The sequence below is a fragment of the Pelobates fuscus genome, chromosome 10 (genome assembly GCF_036172605.1).
Source record: "Pelobates fuscus isolate aPelFus1 chromosome 10, aPelFus1.pri, whole genome shotgun sequence".
In the NCBI taxonomy this organism is placed as follows: Eukaryota; Metazoa; Chordata; class Amphibia; order Anura; family Pelobatidae; genus Pelobates; species Pelobates fuscus.
In genome coordinates, this window is record NC_086326.1 from 34506872 (window position 1) to 34529990 (window position 23119).

Consider the following 23119-nt stretch of genomic DNA (forward strand, 5'->3'; position numbering starts at 1 on the left):
CGGAACCCAGCACCAGCCTCAGGGAGTGCCTCACAAACACTTGAAGCAACTCCTGCAACCAAACAGGAGATAAAGGACATGCTTACCAGCCTCCAGCATAACCTCCAGAGAATATGGGAAGCTGATTTGGCGGTGCTCACCACGGAGGTACAGGCCGTCACTGCACGCACCCAAGCCACAGAGGGGGAGGTGATTGACCTTAAGCAGGGGCTGAAGGAGCTGGGCGACCGGGTACAACAAATACAGGCCTCACAGTATGAAACAAACAGGCAAGTGAATATCTTGGACGATAGGGGGCGGAGGAAGAATATAAAGATCAGGGGGGTCCTGGAAACAATCCCACTTGACGAGCTGCCACACTTTATCCGGAGGCTGGTGGCCTCCCTACTCCCAGCAAAGCAGGCCAAATACTTTACCTTCGACGGTGTATATAGGATCACCAAATCCCCCCAGGCACCAGCGACAGCACCTCGGGACGTCATCCTGCGATGCCAATCAATCACGGACAAGATGGGTCTCCTACAAGCACTGAAGGGACAGTCTCCCTACGAATTTGAACAATGCCAACTCTCCCTCTTCCAGGATTTAAGCAGAGCCACCTTGTTGTGGAGGAAATCCATGCAACCCCTAACGAAAATCCTGCAAGCTGAGAAGCAGCCCTACAGATGGGCGACACCGCGATCAATCTGGGTCACAAAAGCTGACAAATCGTACAAGGCTACAGACCCGACCGAAATCCCGGCCCTGCTGACGGCACTGGGTATCCCACAGCAACGCACAGCTTCCCATGGGCACACACCCGCAAGAGCGGCCACGGCCAAACCCACGCTTGAGCCGGGAAGGGATAAGAGACTTACCTGAACTTCTTCAGTTAAGGAGACTTTCGAATTATAATTTGTGTTTATGTTTTAATTCTGTTTTAAAGTCCGTATATATCTTACCAATACCACTCTCTCTGATAGGCCTAAGCCACAAGGTGGCAACACCACGTTACGTCTATACACCCCCCCCCCCACCCCCGAGTGCTCCAGGGTAAAGGAGCACAGCACAGCATGGAGTGCCACATACCACCCCAGGAACCTGACATATGGCCAAAACACACGACTACCTTAGACAGGTCCCGAAGACCACAGTCACCAAAGCTCCGACCTACGACGCCATCCCGTATAGAAGCTGAACTTTTAGCCAGGCAGTGAGGCAACCCAACAGACCTCACCTAATGGGGGATGTGAGAGACTCTACCGCCACAGAACACTGAGGATACACTAGACCGCTATGGTAGGACAACACGCTCTCACCACTACAATTTACTAAGCAAATTGGGGGGCGACCGAACACAACGACTAGCTAAATAGAGCCCTGCTACACCAACACCAGGTGGGAGGACAATTACCATATAGGCCCCAAGCACACAAACCAACACACCCCTACAACATTGACAATGCCATCTCTAGCCTGGCACCTTTACAGTCATAGAGGAGACAACTCGTTATAACGCTCTAGCCCACTATAAAAAAAAAAAAAATTGTGCATAGTTACCTTCACTGCATCTAACGATTTGTACCACAATGTGATATTTTACTGCAAAGTATTGTTATGTTTATGACACGATGTGTTTAAATGCCTGTCTATGCCCGCTGTTGTGGCGAGCTAGGCATCCCTGTTCTCTCTAAGCACAAATAAAATAAAGATTGACAAAAAAAAAATTATTTTTACCAAACCCTGAATTGAGGGGAAATTAAAACCTAACTGAAAAATGTAGGCAACATTAGTTTGGCAATTTTAAACCGATCAGCTATTATCTAAATTTTGCAATTTGTTTTTCACTTCACTGTATTTAGTGAATAAACCACAAACTGTGAATTGCCAAAAACTTTTAAGATAAAATAATAAAACTGTTTCCAGATCAGCTAACTTCACGTGGAATTGGAATTTTGAATTCTCTGGTGAATCTTGACAAAGCAGAATATATTAAATAACCCAGACAATATTTGAAAACATGAAGAATTGTTGGAGTGCCGAATTTCGAAATGCTGAACCGAACCAAATTGCCAAAGTGACGACTTTCGGAACTGCCGAAGTGCTTCGGATTTCTGAAAAGTCTAAAAACAGGAGAGAGTTGGGGCTAGGGGTTGGGGTAGGGTTAGGGTGAGGTACACATTTGGCACAATCAGCCACAGACGCTGCGCTCCATACCCTGCAAAAGAAATGGGGTGAAATGAGCCAGCGACTGGCAAGTCTGGAGGACAGGGCTAAAGCCCGCAATATAAGGATACGAGGCATACCTGAATTCATCTCACCAGATGAACTACCTCACTACATACGGCGATTGTTGGCCACATTGCTAACACCTACGCAAGCCAAGCAAGCTGCAACTGACAGATGCCACCGATTGCCCAAGGCAGCCAAGGCGCTCCCAGAGGCCCCTAGGGACGTGCTCCTGCAATTTCAAAGGGACTCTGTCAAGACCGCAGTCCTGGGAACTACGAGAGTATTTCCCTCACTGTCCTTCTACAAGGACCTTTCAAGAGCAACCATGCAATGGAGGCAATCACTCCGCTCCACTACAAAGCTTTCGAGAGAGGCTGAAATCCCGTACAGATGGGGCCCACACCACCTCTAGTGGCAGAGAAAAATTGCAAGAAGTTCCCACTCTCGCAACTCCAAGATGCACCTGCCTTCCTCCAAGCACTGGGAGTCTCAGTGGAAACCCTATCACCACGGGACAGAAGAACATAGGCAGTAAAGGAAATCCCTCCGTTTGTCCCAAGACATGCACTGGCGGGGTCGGCGGACCCTCCAGCTTGACACTGTGTGAACTGTTTCCTTCATGTCATAATTGACAGTTATAGAATTTCTTACTCCTGAAGTTTTATATGTTTATTAACTTCTGTTATTATTTCTCTGGCTCCGTAGGCAAACTTGCTAAGCCGTAGCACCACCAAAAGTATCCCTCCCACGTTCTTACCCCTATTATTTACAGGTTTTTTTATCTCTTTTTTTCAAGTTGATAGTTTTCAAGCTCATAATTCTTACACCTAAAAAACCTCGTGTCGCATATAATAACCTGATGTTAGGTGGCTATGCATTAATGGTTGCTGCTGTAATCTATAACCTGCTTAAAATCTGTTCCAACTGCTTATGGCACTGTAATGCAATCTAAACTATGTACATATGCAATGTGAACAAACAAAATGAAACAAAAAAAAAAGGTGTTTGAGAATGAATTCAGTAGTTAATTAATGTGCAAATATGGGGGTTGGTAAAGGGGTCCATCGCTCACTGGTTCTCTGTTCCTTAAAACCACGGTCAGGCAGCGCAGAGGAGGGCGGGCTATATTTGGCCTGGAAAGCAACTACAAACAAATAGCCATAGTTTGAGTACAAATCTCCACGATGTCTCATCTCATTTCACTTTTGCCATTAATTGCACATTGAATGTTTTACACTAATACCTCAAGTACTGGAATACTCTATACTTATAGCTTAGATGGCAAATGCCCTCCTGCCGTCCTTGCCAGCCCTTCCCTGAGTCATAGGAGTAGTCCAATATACATCATATTAGGGGCAAAGCCTATTTGTGTTTATTTTTGTTGATGGGCCGATGGAAACTTGGTACAAAGTTCTGTGACTCTTACCAGGTGACAGTTTATTGAGTGTTTATAGCAAAACAATGAGCTAATTATAACTCTAAAAATGGCATTATAACATGGACTCTGCGCCAGAATCAATCACACAGACCGGCGCTATCAGCTCTCGGTGATTTATGCCGTGCCACAGTGTATTTGCATAACAAGTTTGAGAACATGAGCACTAATGGGGAAAGTTTCGAATGATTTTCTGCGGGGCTCTCCAAAGGCTCCTGCCTAAATGAAATAATGCGTTCATGCTAAAGTCTGTCTGGCATTTGCATAACGCCTCCATCTTTCTTAGGTTCCCCATGGGACGCTAGACATGTCTATTGAAGCCAGTCACAAAGCAGTTATTGTAGAAGTGCCTGTGCACGGCTGCACTGCAATCCAGCCAGTGTTAGAATGTCCGTCACGTGTCTGGGGAATTGTAGGATGAAGCTGTGGACGATTAACTTTTTCTGTGCCAAATAAAAAATCGAACAACCAAGACGTATTATTACATTAAATGTGTCTAAGTGAGCTTGAAGGGTCACGGTGAGCTAAATATATGTATTTTTATAATTATCAGTAGAACATGTAAATATGTTGATTTCTCGTTAATATTAGAGGGATGAGCAATTTTTTAAAGGATACTACAAGCATAATATTAACTAGTAGATAAAATTAACAATTTCCCGTAGCAGAAGAAAACGTTTTTTCTAGGCGCCATTTTTTATGCGCCATTTAATCGCCATTTTTCTGTAGTAATAAATGGGATCTACTCGTATGAGCAGTGTTTCCTCATAGTAATGGAAGGGATTTCCCTGCCATGCACTTAAATTGACAAAGACACTGTTTAACTCACCTGTGCTAAAGCAGGAGATCATGACATTTTGGCTGGTTGGTGGATCCAAAGGATAAATCTCAAGAATGCTTCTTTAAACCAAATCTCTAATATTTAATACGGTTGGCACAAAGGGTTGGCTGGCTGAGGATTGTTAAAGCTGTGGTTCACTGTGGCTGGAATGCCAGGGGTGCAGGTTGTATATTCAGCAATGAAGGGGTTAATCGGGTGCAATTCTGTATCTGCAGACTTGCAATGCAATACACCTGCCTGACCGCCCGCAAAGCCGCCATGTCCCACCGAGCATTACACAGGTTCCTAGATACATTAATTCTCTTATTGTGTCTCCGAAATAGAATTTTAAGTATCAACAATTTGCAGAACATTCAGCTTTTGTTCTTGTTTTCGCTCAAAATCAAATTACAGCGAGAGGCCTATTTATCAAAGTCTCCTGATCACAACAAAAAACTGCAGCACAAGCAAGAAAGAAGTACAGCTAAATGTTCCAGCTAAACCGAAGGGATTTGGTTTGTTCATACATCAAGACGTAGACCTTCTCAGGATTTTGCACCATGTGGTCAGGAGAGACTGATAAATGGATGGATGGAAGGGCAGCCAGGGCCAAACTTCTTTGGATCCAGAGATCTCATTAGCCTGTAGGCACAGAGCTTAAAAACATCCACCCATTCCCTCCCTCTCATTCCCCCTCCCAAAAAATAGTATCTGCACAAAACTAACATCAGTAGAAATGATAAGACATGCAACAGTATATTCATAAACATACACGCATACCGACACACACATTCATACATACACACTCATATATACCCACATTAACATATACCCATATACAATCATCCTGATTGCCTGGCAGAGCTGGGATTGCACTGTGCACATGTTGCAGCTCTGTACTGATGTTGAGGCTGGAGTGGCGTTTTATAACTTTGTGATAATTCCAGTTGCAGTAATATATTTTAAAATACTGCGCAACGATTGTACCAGCTTTGGCCCATGCTGGACATGAAGCAGATGCAGAAGCAACTAGAGGTGCAACAGAGACGGGGGATCAACCTCTTGTTATGTTTTTTTTTTTAGCCTTTTCCTGGTACATAGACTGGGTTATTTACTAAACTAGAAACTGGCAAGAATTGGCAAGGTAATCACAAATCCAAAGCCAAAATGCCTGAATTAGATTTTTTTTTTTCCAGCTAGACTATTATTGCTAAAATTAGAAATTTTACTAGAAGTGGAATTTGGAATATGTATAAGGAGGGGCTCAGCAGTGGACACCCATCTGACCCTTGGTTTGTGTTAAACATAAAAAAAAAACAGGTTGATACATAACCTCGAGTGACACCAGTGGAATGCTTGCACCATAACCACTGCTGCAGGTTTAGAATGCAAGACGACTGTAGGGAGAGGGATCTTTTTCGTCCCTGCTATTTTAAAATGGCCAGTACTCTGTATGAAAGTCTTTGTACTGTAAGCAGTGCAAGTGTCCCTAGATCAACTGCTGATTAATTAACACTACATGTAACTCCTCGCCATCTTGCACCAGTTATACAACAAGCTAAAACTATTTAAAGAGATAATAGCTGGATCAAAAATAATTTTTTTTGGTTTTGTGGGGAGAGATCATACCATCAAGGATACGCTAACCCCAAAAAATGTGTTTTATTAAAAACATGCAGTGAGTGCCGAGATATGTGGTCATGTTGCAGTAACCACAGTCTGTCTACTGTGCAGCTCTGTGAAGATGAGTGAGAGGTCCTATAAGGACACGTTAGGGACCCTCAGCGTTTCTCTTACCTGGGGTTCCAAAAAAATAAGGATCGTACTGGCTAAGCCAGAGAGACAACTAATGTCCACACAAGCAAATCTATTTTAAAAATATCGAAAACCGCTAACACAATAAATTGCACAGAATGCAGACTTTTAATGTGCTACTGATTATCTTAACTTTATATACCCTTACTTGTTTTCTTGAGTGAACAGATCTACTTTAACCCTTTCATCTCAACTGGGGAGTGAGCAATCCATGACACGAGAGGGTTAGTAGAGAAGACACGCATAAATTACAATGAAACTTGCAACTAGGCAGAAAAAGAAAGCAGTTGCCCAGGAAACCACTTTGGGCAAACAAAGTCACATGACCGGGCCTTTCTCAGTGTGCCACCCCGGTCACTGGCTCATTGTGGCATGCCAGCATGGAGACCAACTTCTCAGCCTCTCTACGTGTCCTAGCTGAAAACAGGACAAACGACGATGAGCAAAGCACTCGGGATGTGACTGAGAGTCTTCTGGGTATGTTTCACGACAAGTCCTTCACATTAACGCGCTATGGCTTCATACCCTGTCTTCATTACAAGTGAGGGACTGTAATTTAACCGTCTGTTCTGTTTTCATTCCGGTATCTTGTTTGAAAAGTTTGGGACAAGGCTTGCCAGGTTCACCATCAATCCGACGTTCTGACTTTGGAATGTTCTGCACTCACGTATGTAGCATTCATATACTGTCATAGAGAAATCATTTACAGCTCAACAGTAACATAGTTTAATAGAAACTGCAATGTTTATATTACAGCTTTAAATCCACTTCTAGTGGATTTATTAGACTTTTAGTGGCATTCAATCAGGCTAGTTATTGAAAGTCTTCACATTCAGCACAATTACACCCAGCACAAAAGTTTATAATTCTTCTCTCCAAAGCATCTGATTGGTGGATTCTTGAAATTGCCACACATGCCCAATCTTTATGAGAAGCGTTAAATTGGTCCGAGATGATGATTACTGGTATACGCACAGCAGATGGAGACCCAGTTTATGGAGTAATCTTAACTGAAAAAAAACTAAGTAAGATTAATAAAGCCTACTCAGTTAAAATAACTAAGCTATAACCCAACGTGTGTGTAAACTTGGAAAGTCACTTTAATAATATAAACCCACCCTGTATAACTAACTGTAACCTAACCTACACAGTGCATCTAACGTGCGTGGGACCCTGGAGTGTCCCTTTACTAATATAAACCCACCCAGTATAACTAACTGTAACCAAACCTACACAGTGCACCTAACATGTGTGGGAGCCTGGAGTGTCCCTTTAATAATATAAACCCACCAAGTATAACTAATTGTAACCTAGCCAACAAAGTACACCTAACGTGTGTGGGAGCCTGGCGTGTCCCTTTAATAATATAAACCCACCCAGTATAACTAACTGTAACCTAACCTACACAGTGCATCTAACGTGCGTGGGACCCTGGAGTGTCCCTTTAATAATATAAACCCACCTGGTATAACTAACTGTAACCTAACCTACACAGTGCATCTAACTTGCGTGGGAGCCTGGTGTGTCCCTTTAATAATATAAACCCACCTGGTATAACTAACTGTAACCTAACCTACACAGTGCATCTAACGTGCGTGGGACCCTGGAGTGTCCCTTTAATAATTTAAACCCACCTGGTATAACTAACTGTAACCTAACCTACACAGTGCATCTAACGTGCGTGGGACCCTGGAGTGTCCCTTTAATAATTTAAACCCACCCAGTATAACTAACTGCAACCTAACCTACACAGTGCATCTAACATGTGTGGGAGCCTGGAGTGTCCCTTTAATAATATAAACCCACCCAGTATAACTATAAGCTAATCTACACTGTGCATCTAACATGTGTGGGAGCCTTGATTGTCCCTTTAATAATATAAAAACCCCTGGTATAAAAAACTGTAACTTACCTGCACAGTGCATCCAACGTATATGGGAGACTGGAGAGTCCCTTTAATAATATAAACCCACCCAGTATAACTTACTGTAACTTACCTACAGAGTGCACCCAGCATGTGTGGGAGCCTGGAGTGTCCCTTTAATGATATAAACGCACTTGGTGTACCTAACTGTAAGTTACCTACATAGTACACCGCACGTGGGTGGGATCCTTGAGTGTCCCTTTAATATTTTAAACCCACTTGGTGTACCTAACTGTAACTTACCTACAGAGTACACCGCACGTGTGTGGGAGCCTTGAGTGTCCCTTTAATAATATAAACCCACTTGGTGTACCTAACTGTAACTTACCTACAAAGTGCATTTAACATGTGGGGGTCTGGAGAACTGCCTTAAAAGTTTTTGGAAGGAAATGTTCATAATTGAAATAAAATATTATGCGCCATCGTTTTTAGTTATAATTTTTTATTGAAAACACGCAGAGAGTGGAAACAAGGTTGTTAATTATAATTTAGTTAAATTTGGTCAATTGTGAATATTCTGGGTCTGACATTTACAAGCAGATGTTTTCTCATTTCACTAATCAATAGTATAATGAAATTACAACGACAGCATCCGCCTGTCGACTTAGAGACTCGTTAACAAAGGATTGCTAACTCCCTGCTGGAGAAACTCGCATAAATAGATTTAACTCTTTGAGAGCCAAAGACGCAAACAATATTTTGCTAGAGCTTATGACGTTAAAGGGAAACTGTCACCACCTACCTGGCCCTCCATTCCCCTGCCGTGATCTCCCTATAGTGGTAGGTGTTCAACTTCTTTAACACCCACCTCCAATCCACCCACTTACCTTCTCAGCTCTTCACTGATTTGCACGGCATGATGCTGACACACTGGCTTCGTTGCCAGCGCCCTGCCATCTGAACAGTGAGGTCACATCACTCCGATCCGCCGGCTAGGGGGTTGCCAAAGCAACCACCTCTCGTGTGCTGCGACTGCTATGGGTGGAGAGCAGAGGGACCCCTTCTCTTCTGCTCTGCTTATCTCTCATTTCCTCTAAATTTAATGTCTGCCAAGGAATTGAGAGACAGATGGGAGAAAAAAATAATTTTAAACAGGTTTTTTTGGCCAAATCTATACATTTGCTTGCAAAACTTCCCACAATATATAGATGGAAATGTACGCTCCGTCTAAGGAGCATACGATAATTGGGGCATGACAAATTCATATTAAAGTTCTACAAACCCTGAGACGGTAATCTTTGTGAATTAAGTTTATGTTAAAGATCCAGATACAATTAATGATTTAACACATCATGAAACATGACTTCATTTTCCGTTTTTTTTTTCTATTCTTTATATAAGTCCAGGCATTCATATAAGACATTGGTAATTGTTCAGCACGTCAGAACAGTGTGTACATAGGCCTGCAGGTTGTACAATGTGATATTATAACAATGAGATGCATTTTACAGTGGTATATAGTAAGAAGCTGCGTGTGCAGCAGACGGCTTTGTGCTGCCAGATTTGCAGTTGATACTTGTAAGGTATAAATAATTTACTGAATGTAACAAATGAAAATAAAAATAAGATCAAAAAAATATTCAAAAATCCCCAAAATGCAGGTAGGTTAAGGTTCTGCGGGATTCCAGAACTTTCCATTTTATTGATTACTATATTATTGCCATGGAGCCCAAATCTTGTTAAACTTGTCCATGAGGTAAGTATCTTTGAAGATGACTTGGGCGATACGCTGAACCTCAGGCTGCAACCACAACTGGGCCATAGACCAGAGTGCTCATTGAAGTGATCCGGGTGCATAGTCCCAGGTCCCTTAACCCTGTAAAGGTCATTAATGCAGTTACCTTTGAGGGTTAACTGCACTTCTAGTGGCTGTCTTCCAGACAGCCACGAGAGGGACTTCTGTGTGGTTAGGCGACGTTTGGTCGCCTAACTGACGATGGATGTCCTCAGCCTATGCATGAGGATATTCAGCATCATGTAAAACCCCATAGGAAAGCATTATACATGCTTTCCTATGGTGGAAGTCGTAATGTGATGCATGGCAAACAACGCACATGTGCATTAGGCGTTGGCAGCTGAGGAGCAGAGGCAGAGCCTGAACCAGCGCCAAGGGATACCTGCTCTGGACTCAAGTAACAAGGGGTGGGGTGTGAGGGAAGGAGGCACTATAGGGAGCAATAGTGCCAGGGAAAAAACACCGCTGCTCTTTGGTGGATGATCCCTCTGTGGGCCTAGAAAGCAGAAATGACAAGTGGTCTAAGTCAAAGTGTCTATGTAAGATTGTAGCCATCAATGCCTTCACCTCCATCTAGAACCCAGCTTCCCATGGTCTATCGCATGTGCAGGTGTGTGCCCTTCTTCCCATTTAGATGCCAACAAGTATCCGTGGCCATTCTGCCCATGTGGCAAAGTTTAAATGGTGTGGCATACCAATGGAACAACATTTTTAATTACTATTCCTCAAGGGTTGAGCACTGAAGTGTCAAAATTTGTATTGCTTAGAATATTTGATCAAACTTTCATATCCCTTTATGTAGAATCAGGCATGGATTTGATCAGTAGAGTAAAATGTATTTAACCCCTTAAGGACACATGACATGTGTGACATGTCATGATTCCCTTTTATTCCAGAAGTTTGGCCCTCAAGGGGTTAAACCTTAATCAAAAGGACTAAAATAAAGTCATGTCTCTAACTACCCTAAAAGCCACTACCCAGCACCCACTATTATTTATTTCTCCATTTGTTTTTACTTGTTTCGCAGCATTCAAAATCGTTAACGCCTCTCTGGTGTGTCTGGCTTTAATGATCCTGACAGTCTTCGCCATTATGTGCAGCGTCTCCTACCACAAACGCAGCAGGTAAGTGTTCAATGTTTGGAGACAGGTTATATCAGGTCTCAATGTCACAGCTGGACTTTTCTACACCCACTGGAAGCAATTCTACACATTGATATCTCTTTCCATATCATATTATGATATTTAGCCTTTATGCCCAGTTGCCCACGGAAGGTTATACTAGGTCTAGGTCAGGGATAGGCAATCTTCGGCTCTCCAGATGTTGTGGACTACATCCCCCATAATGCTCTTACACACATAATGCTGGCAAAGCATCATGGGAGGTGTAGTCCAAAACATCTGGAGAGCCGAAGGTTCCCCACCCCTGGTCTAGGTAATCAATTCCCATAGCTTTTCTATATAATTGTGGGCCTTTACGGTTTCTACTAACGTTATTTTCCTGTTAAGAGATGTCATTCCTGGAAACAAACAAACTGCCAATGATGGGATTAACCAAACTTTATCTATGTAAAACTGCCACTAGCCAAATGAATATTAGAATAGGTCAACTCACTGAATAAAGATAAGCAGGTTATAAATGAATATATATTAAACAGTTTAGAGATCCCCTAGGCCAGGCATAAGCAACCTTTGGCACTGCAGATGTTTTGGATTACACCTTCCATGATGCTTTGCCAGCATTATGTGTGTAAGAGCATTATGGGGGATGTAGTCCACATCATCTGGAGTGCCAAAGGTTGCCCATCCGGGCACCAACACAACTTTAATGCATTTCATAGGTTTTGGCCTCATTAATGTGCTCTATGTTTATTATTTTTGCATACTTTTTTTTTTCCATTGTAATTTTGGCATTAAAAAAATGTTTTGTAGAATGCTGCACTATAAACCAGCCTACTTAGCCACACCCCCTCCTTCCAGAAAGCGACTTCCTTATCAAATGTATGTACACGGCTCAGTCATTGACAGCATTTAGTCATCTGAAATACAAAGCAACCTGTATTAGAAATAGAGGACACTCTTGGAGAGATATAGTAAAGATATCACTATCTATAGGCAGGTTGTGAATTAAAGCCAGCTCACCCAGTACTAAGTAGAAAGGCTTCTAGTGAAGCAATCTGAAAAATCTTTTTTTTTGTGCAAAAACTATAAAGATTTGAATGTGCAAAACTATACGGCATATTAAGGAGATCAAAACCTGTCAAATTAATTGAATTGTATCGGAGATCAAAGAGTTCCTTTAACTACAGTAGTTCTTTCCTTTACTACTCCCTCAAAAATGGGACTTATTTATTTTTTAAATTGAAAATTTTAACATTTAGAAGGCTTGGAAATGCAGCTTCAAGTCATCCCTCCACACCCACTGGATAGAAGATACTTCCCAGTGCTCATACCCTGGCATATTGGGATAGCGGGACAAAACGTGCGCATGCGCAGCGCCGTCATGGCTTGTCATAAAGAATCATTGCAATTAATGATTCTCTGGGACAGAATCAATTGTGGATCACAGCAAGCGCTGTGCATGCATCCACGATCACCAGTGCTCCCCTATGAAGAGCATTGGACTAAACCGTCATCTTCGAATCACGCCTCCAGGATGACATCACTCAGGGAGGAGCGTGAATACAGATTTATTTTCTTAACGTTATAGTGTGCCTTGAAAGGATCAGTCTCAGCACCATCCCACAGTTGCATCATTGCAAACTTGATACTGCACCAATTCTCAGCACTGCAAAAATCGCTGTGGCAGCAAGCCAGCCCTAAAAAAAACAGCCCTTAAAAGTGGACCCAAAAGGAGATGTATTAGTGTAAAACAGAGTGATTTTTATATTATGTGAAATACAATTTTTTTAAATTAATATGGGTTTTCAAAGTAAAATGACTTCACTACTAATACATATCTTATGTACTCTTTATTCTACAGACAATACAAGAGAGCGAGGGAATACGAGGACAAAGTGAGATATAAGACAGCCGGGAGTCCCATTCACATTACTGGAATTAAAAGAGTGCTAAGTATTCACAAACCATTTATACTAATGCGGAAACAGGAAAGCACAAAGCACAGTTCACAAGTTTATTTCATCTATGACAACCCGGCAATGGCAGCTACAGAAAGTGAGGTCCAGGACATCCACGATCCCCTAAAAGATCCAGCTGTCAGTTGCTTGATTGCCAGTGAGGGTAAGGCCACAGGTATCCTGCTGAATCCCAGAGTATTCTATGTCTAACACTAAACGAGGCCAACATTCTAGAATCAAGCTTCTCCAGACAAACCTGAACCTAGAATAAAGGAGTACCTTCTGATATCTTTAGCAGTTTCCATCTTTCATACCATATCACTTGAATGATATGATGGTCAATCATCTCCATATTACTGAAACACTACTTTTTTGGTCTTTTTACCTCCGCACCCATATTTTACTTGGATTCAAGTCTTCATCTGCTCAACTAATGTATAACGGGTACTGAATTTGCACTGGTACTTGCTTTTGTGGCCACCATTTTGTGAAATGATTTTAAAAGTTTTCGACAATGGTAGAATTCATCCATGTCGAAATGTAAGGATTATTTACAAGGACAGACCGCATGAGACAGTCCAGATTTTCCATTAGGCAATTTTTGTGGTTTTTAAATATTGCCAACCATCAGGAGTATGACTAAACAACTAATACATTTATTTTTCAAAAGAGCAATATTTCCATTTAGGCAATAGGCAATAAACTCAAAACCAAAATGTTATCAGCTCAATGTAGTGGTTATGATGCAAAACAGACAGTCACTGAAGTCTCAGCAATAAAACAGTGCACTTTTCGAGATTGGGATTTTTACATTGCTTCCTAAGGACACCTGTAGTGGCAGTCACTCAGACAGCAACTAGATGCACTATTTGTTGCAGTCCTGCAATCTTAGCGTCATCACACTCTATGGAGAGCATTCGGCATCTTTATGTAGAGATGGATTGAGCTAATGCATATCTGAAATAGACAGGAAAATACTAATGCAGTTGTTCCTTTAAGTACTCTTCTTCAGCCTTGTTGTGCAATCAAATCTAAACTACCCCCCCTAAAAGAGATTGAACAAGATTTACAGAACTGTCGGTTTGTAATATTACTGAAAATAAATATATATAATATAGCATCATTGTGCATTAAAGATTATAATCAAGGGTTTAAAGCCATATGCTGCTAGCCAAGGCTTACATGTTTCTTAGCACTGTAAGAATTGGCCTAAACCGTCACTCATGAATGGCTAGGGGAAATGTTAAACCCTGATAAATAAAAATACATTAATACATTTTCAGAGCAACTCTTATCCCTGCTTCACAGAAGCAGTCATTTTTAGCCCTTGTTGGTCAAACACATCACTTATATGCTAAAACCACGCACAATTGAAATTGCTGAAACGGCCGAAGTGAGTGGGCCTTTTTGAGATGCCTAGCATTTGGGAAGTAGTGATGGTGCACTTGCTCTTTATTACATTTTATTGAATAAGCTATCCTAACCAAAAAGGGCTTACACACATCCACCATCATAGTGCAAGATTAAGCCAGGAGAGCTACAGGAAAGAGGTATTCACTTGTGTGCATTACAAAATTATGCACACAGACACTACAATACATGCAATCTTTTATTTTCAATAATAATAATAAATTGATAGTTTTCCTTTATACTGCAATAAATCGTCTATTAAAAGGTAAGTCTGCCCAAGAAGATACCTTACTTGTACTTACAGGAAACTCAAGAGGGAACACTCTAATTCTACCTAGCTCGTCAATACATCCTTGCAAGCGCACTGTCTTGGCGTCATACTTGACTCTGGTCTCACCTTTGAGCCTCACATCCAGCATGTTGCCAAATCCTGTAGATTCCATCTTAAAAACATAGCCCGCATCCGCCCCTTTCTTGCACCAGATACTACCAAGGAGCTTGTCCATGCTCTAGTAATTTCCTGCATGGATTATTGTAACCCTCTCCTGATTGGTCTTTCCAAAAGCCATACTGCACCCCTACAGTCCATAATGAACGCTGCTGCTAGACTGATTTTCCTCTCTAGTCGTTTCTCTCACACCTCACCCCTCTGCCAGTCCTTACATTGGCTTCCTGTATGCTATAGGAGTCAATTCAAGGTACTAACTCACACCTATAAAGCACTGAACAACTCTAGCCCCTCTTATATCTCCTCACAGATCCATAGGTATGTCCCTTCTCGGTCTCTCCGCTCTGCCCGTGACCACCTCCTGTCCGTTGTCCTCACGGGCGGCTCCCTTCCAATGGAATAGCCTGCCTACCGCCATCAGACTCTCCCCTAGTCTTGCATCTTTTAAGAAGTGCCTTAAAACCCATCTCTTTAGGAAAACTTATGGCCTCCAAGACTTACCCCTATCTCACATACCTGTCTCTTGCTCTCTCCTAAAGGGCAGCCCACCTTATTTGACTGCAAATTCCTGTCCTAATGTGTTTTACACCCCACCTCCTATAGAATGTAAGCTCGATTGAGCAGGGTCCTCTTCAACCTATTGTTCCTGTAAGTTTATCTGTAATTGTCCTATTTATAGTTAAATCCCCTCTCATAATATTGTAAAGCGCTACGGAATCTGTTGGAATCATTTGTGAATCATTTGTGTGCATTATTAGCCTTCAGAGCCAAGGATTTTCTGACCATAGATTCACTGGTTACTTACTCGAAAATCTGTTTCCATTTAACAAGTAGAGTGGGGGGGGGGGGGGGGGGGGAGGAGGATTTTCTATTACTTTTCTATTTTGGAATATTTCTATTTGCACCTGAAATGGATTTTCATCAGAATGCAGTGATGTATTCAGAGCACATAAAATAAGGGGATGTTTAAATCTGTACAGAGAACAAAGAGAGCTGTACGGTACAATGTCTTGATGTGTGGTGAGTGATGGTGAATAGAATGGATTTGAAAAATGAATTGAATTGTGAAAAGAAAAAAAAAGTTGTTAAAAATTGATTAAGGGATTGCAATTTTCACGCAAATTGCCAAACGATATTTCCTCTAAGCCTAAGGAAAACAATTGTTTTCCTTAGAGGAAGTATTGTTTTTTTTGGAGTATTTGATTCTCAATGTAGGGTTACCCTCATGTAATTTTTATTTTTTTCTTCAAATTGCCAAATTGTAATATATTCTCCAACTAAGCTGTTTAGCAGTCAGATATTTTCCCAATTTCGTAAATAGTCCACTAAATGTTTAGTATAAAGGGACACTTCAGACCCCTGGACCTCGTCATGCTTATGAAACCATAAGGTGCTCCAAACTAGACTTGTGCACAAATGTGTTTCACCTTGTACAAATGAACCAAATGCCTTTAATTTATGCCTCCGTACGAATCTGGAATTTGTTGAATAATCCTGTTTGTTGAATAAGACTCAGCAGGTAAATCCAATACAGATCCACTAGTTTGGGCACAGATTAAAAGACATTTCAAGCTAAAATACATTTTTATAGCTCCAAAATGTAGCCACCAACATATAGCAGACTGTGAAGACGTCAGTAGTCAGCAGTACACTTTCATGTTTAGGGAAACTGTGATATGACATTGTGAACACTAAAAGCAGATGGGAAAATTCAAGGTGCAAAGCAAAGCATTACAGACTTACCTGCAAACCAACGGTTTCATTTGGAGACATCCTTTCACACAACAATCAGAAGTATGACTATGGCAGTAAGTTAGCAACACAATTAGTCATAGTAATTAAAAATCTTTTATTGATGATTTTAACCTTATAAAAGGCAGGTCCAATTCCACGACTTGATGGTTTGGAATTAACCCCTTGGTGCCAAGAGTTCAAAATGCCATGTATTTCAATTAAATCTGAGACTTTTTATAAAAAGTGTTAATGGACTTTGCTTATAGGCTGCGTTTCCCTGATCAGCCACCGGAGGGCGTCAAGCCGTCCTTGTTTCTCCAGCTCGGCTCCTATGACGTCTCTGCATTTTTTGTGATATGTGTTCACCCATTCGACCTTCACAAAACAGACAGGATAAACATCACTTATTAGAATGTAGCTTCAGAAAACCGAACAGGCTTATTGTGCTTGGGAATTAGAAAAAGAATTGCATATTTCTGATTTAGTGAAAACACCCCAATAAGGATAATGATAAGAACTACAGCTTTGTTGAAGCTTTTAGGCTGGAATTAAGCATGTCTGCAAATGATGAGGAAAATATGAATTAAAAGCCATACTGTGAAAGTTCTAAAATTCAGACAGCCACTAGAGGTGCTTCCTAGTCTAATGCTGCACAGTGTGCAGCACCTACGTTCAGTGTCCCCACGCTCTGCATGCAGATACTGAACGCTCCCCATAGAGATGCACTGATTCAGTGCATATCTGAGGAGATGCTGATTGGCACAGTAGTCTACCAATGGGAAAGCATTGGATTGGCTGGGATTGTTAAATTTGATAATTTTAGCCATGGAGGCGGGGCCAGTCGCATCGAGGGACACAAGGTCATTAAAATATCTTATCTCCACAGAGAGGAGGGCTAGGGACCTAATTATGTATTCCTGCACAATAGTGTTCCTTTAAATTTGAAATTTTCACTTTAGTTAATAACCTTGTTTGCTTGTGGATTTTAGCTAATCACATCATAGCTCTAAGTAAACAGCTAGGCATTATGGGAAGATGAACAATTAATTAAAGCATACTTTAAGTAAGCATAATTTTTACTCTATGTATTTAACGCAAACACACCCACCACCCCTTTTTGCATTGCAGGTTCCCTTTTAAGGAGCACTCTACATGCCAGAACAATGAATGTGCATTGTAGTGGTTATAAAACTGTAAGTCTACGGGTGCCATTTCCATTTATTGTTAATCTGTTTGGAGCATACCAAAAAAAAGAAAAAACATGGCTCTCCTTGGCACCCCAAGGGTGCACTGATAATACAAATAGAACAGTTCAGTATCGTCATATCGTCCGTCCACAGGCAGCATATTAGGTATAAATATTTAAAAAAAATTTACCTCTTTGTCAGTCAGTAATTCAATATTTATCATCTTCGTCTGTATAGGAACCAGGGTAATGGGCTCGAAGGTCAGACTCCCCCGATTCTTAAAGTCATACTACAGCGGAAAAAAATAAACAGTTCTTTTATTGCGAGTTTTCTGTGGGAACGATTAGCATTTTGCTTGCCTGACAAAATGAGCTGCAGCTGTTAAAACACACTACTACCCAGGGATTTGTGGTTTGCTACATTAAAAAGGTAAAACACAAATTGTTTTAAAAGGCTTTTACCCTAAGGAAACGCATAACAAGCATTAAACAGTCAATTCTCAGTGAATTAAGGATCTGACGATTGCATTAGTATTTTGTTAAGCTTAACGATTACTGATTCACATATCATCTCTCCAGGGAGTTCCCTTACGGAGATAGGCTCTGTCTGAAAAAGAATGGTTTGGGAAGTTAAATGTAGATTACCAGAATTTCCAAAATAAGAATATTTTACATATGTGAGGGTGACAAGCTGACCTCAGATAGTTTTTGAATTCATCTTTTTAGCAGCGGTTCCCAAACTGTGTGCCTCGGCACCCTGGGGCGCCACGACAGGCACACAGGGGAGCCACAAGATTTTGTTCCCGTTGCTATGATCATGTGCCTCCATCTCCCCTGCCAGCTCTGCAGGACCAGAGGGGAGATCAGAGATCTCTCACTCCAGCCCGCTAGCACTGTAATGCTGGCAGCCAGCAGGGGAGGAATGGAGAGAGGACCAGGGTGAGCTCTAGCCTGCAGCTCCGCTGTGTTCTCCTCTCGTGAGCTCGGAGCGTTGCCGTGGTTACCACGGCAACGCTCCGAATCTCAAAAGAGTGAACTCTATCAGCTCCTGAGGCTGCTAGAGTTCACTCTCACCACTGGGACCACCAGGGTTCTCCACCGGACCACCAGGGATTGCAGGAAATGTCCCTCCTCCCAGGCAAAGGTAAGCAGGAAGGGGGGATATTAATAATAATTATTTTAATATTTTTTTTAATTAAAATAAAAAAAAAACTATTAATTAAAATAAAAGTATATATTTATCTGCCCTCCTATCCCCACAATTGCCATCTCCATACACACACATTACCCTCCATACACACTAACAGTACCCCTCACACACACACTCTACCCCTCACACAACCTGTCCCCCTCACGCACAAACTGCCTCACACACACACACACACACACACACACACACACTACATCCTTCACAAACACAATGCACCCCTGTAGACTCACTGCACCACTTATACACATGCACACTGAACCTCTCACAATCGCACACACACACACACATTGCACCTCTCAGACACACTACTGCCCCTATCCCGGCAGATCCCAGGTAAGTTGTCAAAATGTTCTTAAACAATTCGGCTACTTACTCTGGGAGGGCACAATGGCACTACTGGCACCATAACCACTACAAAGTGCTGTAGTGGTTATTGTGCCTGTATTGTTTCTTTTAATAATCTACCAGTGCCCCTCCCGAGCTTAGGTTCTGTTTCTGCGCTTGAACGGCAAGCATTTCTGCCAAACAGGTGCCCAGTATATGCCGCTGCGCTGTACATATATACAACCTAGGAAATTATTTTAACTTGCGGCGCCTTGGAAAAGTATTGAAATACTAAGGGCGCCTTGAACCTAAAAAGTTTGGGAACGACTGCTTTATAGTTCGCTAAGGAAAGCTGGCTGCATAGGTTTAAATTTACACTCAGTTAACGATGGCGTTCTGATCAGGGTTCTGTGATGTGTACACATCAAAAAACCTCCCAGAATGCCGCGCAATGCAACCAACAGCACTTTGCATGCAAATGTGGGATTCCTTGTTTGCCAAGGTGGAGTCAAACAGAAGTTATTATTATATATTTTATTTATAACGAGCGCAGGAAGGAGATAAAACAGTCTGCTGGTTCCCATCTTATATTAGCAGCGCAGTTTTTTAAGGAAATCTTATCACCACTTACTGCATCTCACCTGGCAGAGTACTTAGCACACATTTAAAGTTATACGGACTTATTGGCCTCAAAGTGGCTGCAAGATACAGTTCTTTCACTAAAGGTCGTTTTGATTAACGATTAGATGGATAAGGCAAGTAAGAAACACAGTGTTAATCTTTCAGAAGCTTTGGCTTCCCCACAACAGATATTTTCTTTTGTTTCCTTACTCCTTTGTTCCCGTCCTAAAGTTATATCATCTTTGTTGAACATATCCAGCATTTTATTTAAGAAACTGTATTTGTAAAACAATGCAGAAAATTGATAGATGTGCTTTTTGCTCTTTTATGATGAATTGCTAATTGTTTTCATAATATGTACCTTCTCTGAACATAATAGAGAATTAAAAAAAATATATATATATATATATATATATATATATATATATATAGAATTTCACTGTCAGTCAAGTGCATGCACCTTGGTTTTAGCAGAAATCACGAGGACCAGGTTCTCAATCCTTACACCAAAAGAGCCATCTTCATAATAACCCGGTTCTGCAAATGGATAACTGGGATTAATGTTTCTGCAAACAGATAACTAGAAAATCAGTCAATGTACATTAAAGTGAGTCAGTGGGAGAAATGGAAACCGACCCATAAGGCGATGATAACATACCATCAGAAAGAATCATCCCTGCTTCCAGGGGCTCATCTGCGAAGGTTTTGTAGCTGATGCCGCAGGGCCCTTCGTGGACATTTAGAAAAGATCCCACACCGTGGCCAGTTCCGTGCAAGTAATCCAGACCAACCTCCCACAAAGCCGAACGTGCAAAAGAGTCCAGGAGATGTCCTGCAGCAGGGTTAACGCCACAGTAATATGTCAAGAAGGAGATTCTCTGACAATTTCCTCCCCCCCCAATTTTTACCAATTGTATTCATAATATGGATTTTTTGTATTTTAGCACACAAATAGGAAAATGGATTTAATGCAGTGACACTTGAAACCCATCCAAATACAAAAGGTTTAACACACATCAGTGGACAACACATAATTAACTGAAACATTAGCAGAACAATAATTGGCAAAATTAATCCGAGAATTTAATGAGTTCCACAGAGACACGTTCAACGCGATATATATTTATGAAGTTAGAGTTGCTTCATCTCCATTTAATTAGTTTGTGGATTTAAACTAGTTTGGTGCTAAGAGAGGTACAATGCATAACATTTCAAACACAAAGTGATAGACAAATTTCTTGCACAGAATTCTGGGCTCCCAATGCCATGTGTTGTTGAGTTTAAATAGACCCCAGCACACAATTAACTATTAACTCAGTGTGTGCAGTGTTGCAAGCAGAAACACTGCACATACTGACTCCTACCACCATGATCACTTTAAATTACTGAAGTAGTCATGGTGGTTGGAGTAACCCTTTAAGGTCAAAAAAATCAAATTGTAAAAATTCTTTGTCAGTCATTCTATCAGTTAAGCTTCTTCTGCCTTAAAATTGAAATTGACTTTGATTTCTCACTTTAATTTATAACCCTGATTAATATTTAGATTTAAAAAAAAAAATACCAGCACACATCCCAATCCCCACAGAACATGACCCTTTAAAGGTACTGAGTGTGTGAAAGTTACACTTCCACATTATTAAAGTCAATCTTGTCTACATATGCACAGCAAGAACTGGCGTTTCAGCGGACACTCTCAGTTAATCAGGCACATCCAAATTTGGATGAAATTGGCATTGTTAATTCAGATGTAGACGTTATATATTAGCAATACAGCAAGCATATCTATATCATATCTATAGCATGCATGGGGTCAAGCTGTGGGTGCCTAGGGAGACCTCAGTTTGTGTCAGACTGCTACAAAAAAGAGGGGAAAAAATCTATTTGGTGTTTTATAACAGTGTGCAAAAAAAAAAGGCATTTTCCCTTGTGTCACCAAAGCATGCTTCCTTAAGACCAGTAATTGCCCACTGCAGATGTTTCTGAATTCCAGCCTTAAGTGGTTTTGGTGTATAGATCATGCCCCTGCAGTCTCACTGCTCAATACGCAACCAATTAGGAGTTAAAATTGTTCTGGTTTGGCAGTGCTAGCCACATCTGCTGGGCTGTGACTCACACAGCCTCCCTGAACACTATTTTTTTGTTTTAGCTTTCCTTGTTGTATAGTGTGTTTAATTTAGAATTTCTTATCTACTGCTGTTAATTGAGCCTACAACAGCCTCACATGTCAAAGCATGCAGAGAACGTATTACTAGGGCTGCATAAACAATGCGATTTAACTCCTAAATAACAGAGAAGTGAGCAGAGAAGTGACACAAATATAGTTCAGAAATATGTTCAGTATGAAGGTTAGACATCACTGCCTTAGACTGCGCACTTGTATGAGCAGCACCCCAACCATCGCACATACAACCAAAAAAACACATTATAATCTTACCTTTAGTTCCATTGGGAAAGACTGCCGAGCTTACAGCTATGTGTCCTTTTAACACATACGTGAAGCATTCCTGAAAATAAAAATAGGCAAAATTACTGCCCAGGACATTTCTTCAGATTTGGAAAAACTGACCTAAACAAACAGCAAGAAAGATACCTTCTCGTAGTCTGTTGGGGAACCGAAATGAACTGTCCTTGTGACATCTGTAGTACCATCCCTAGCAGAAACAAGACCACAATAAGCAAAAATACCTCTATTTACACTTTAAAAACTGCACATGATGACAAAAGACCATTCCTTCCATCACGTAAAGCAGGGTTATTCAACTATTGGGCACTGCAGATGCGGACTACATCTCCCATGATGCATGGCCAGCATTATGCATGTAAGTGCATAATGGGAGATGTAGTTCACAACATCTGGAGTGCCAAAAGTTGCCTACCTATGACTTGAAGGGACAGTAAATTCTTCATAATGGAATAGAAATGGATACATGTTAATGTTATGGGACAGGCCGGTTATGTATTTTACTTCTACGTAAAGGGGTCAATTACATCCAGTGAGATTAAATCTATAATTAAGTTAGCAGGTCACATATAGGACAGATGTGTATGTATGTTCTTGGAAGGCAATCATATTTGTTTTTACCTCTACAACATAGGGACAATGGCTAAAGACAAAATAGGTCAAATAAATGCACATGTAACATTTTCTTTACCCGTTATTGAAGGCA

The 23119-nt window shown here is 41.2% G+C and overlaps 1 protein-coding gene across 3 annotated transcripts in view; it reads right to left on the reverse strand.

Annotated features, from left to right (window-relative positions):
- Positions 1-16702: 16702 nt before the first annotated feature.
- Positions 16703-23119, reverse strand: part of XPNPEP1 (X-prolyl aminopeptidase 1) — a 35603-nt gene continuing 29186 nt past the window's right edge. For all 3 annotated transcript variants that reach the window (XM_063433618.1, XM_063433617.1, XM_063433616.1), the window contains exons 15-20: positions 22543-22603; positions 22387-22456; positions 20611-20784; positions 20413-20489; positions 17989-18087; positions 16703-16986 (exon numbers count right to left, since the gene is read on the reverse strand). In XM_063433618.1, the coding sequence (XP_063289688.1) occupies positions 16858-16986; positions 17989-18087; positions 20413-20489; positions 20611-20784; positions 22387-22456; positions 22543-22603 (610 nt within the window). In that variant the 3' untranslated portion in view covers positions 16703-16857. The remainder of the gene's footprint in view (positions 16987-17988; positions 18088-20412; positions 20490-20610; positions 20785-22386; positions 22457-22542; positions 22604-23119) is intronic.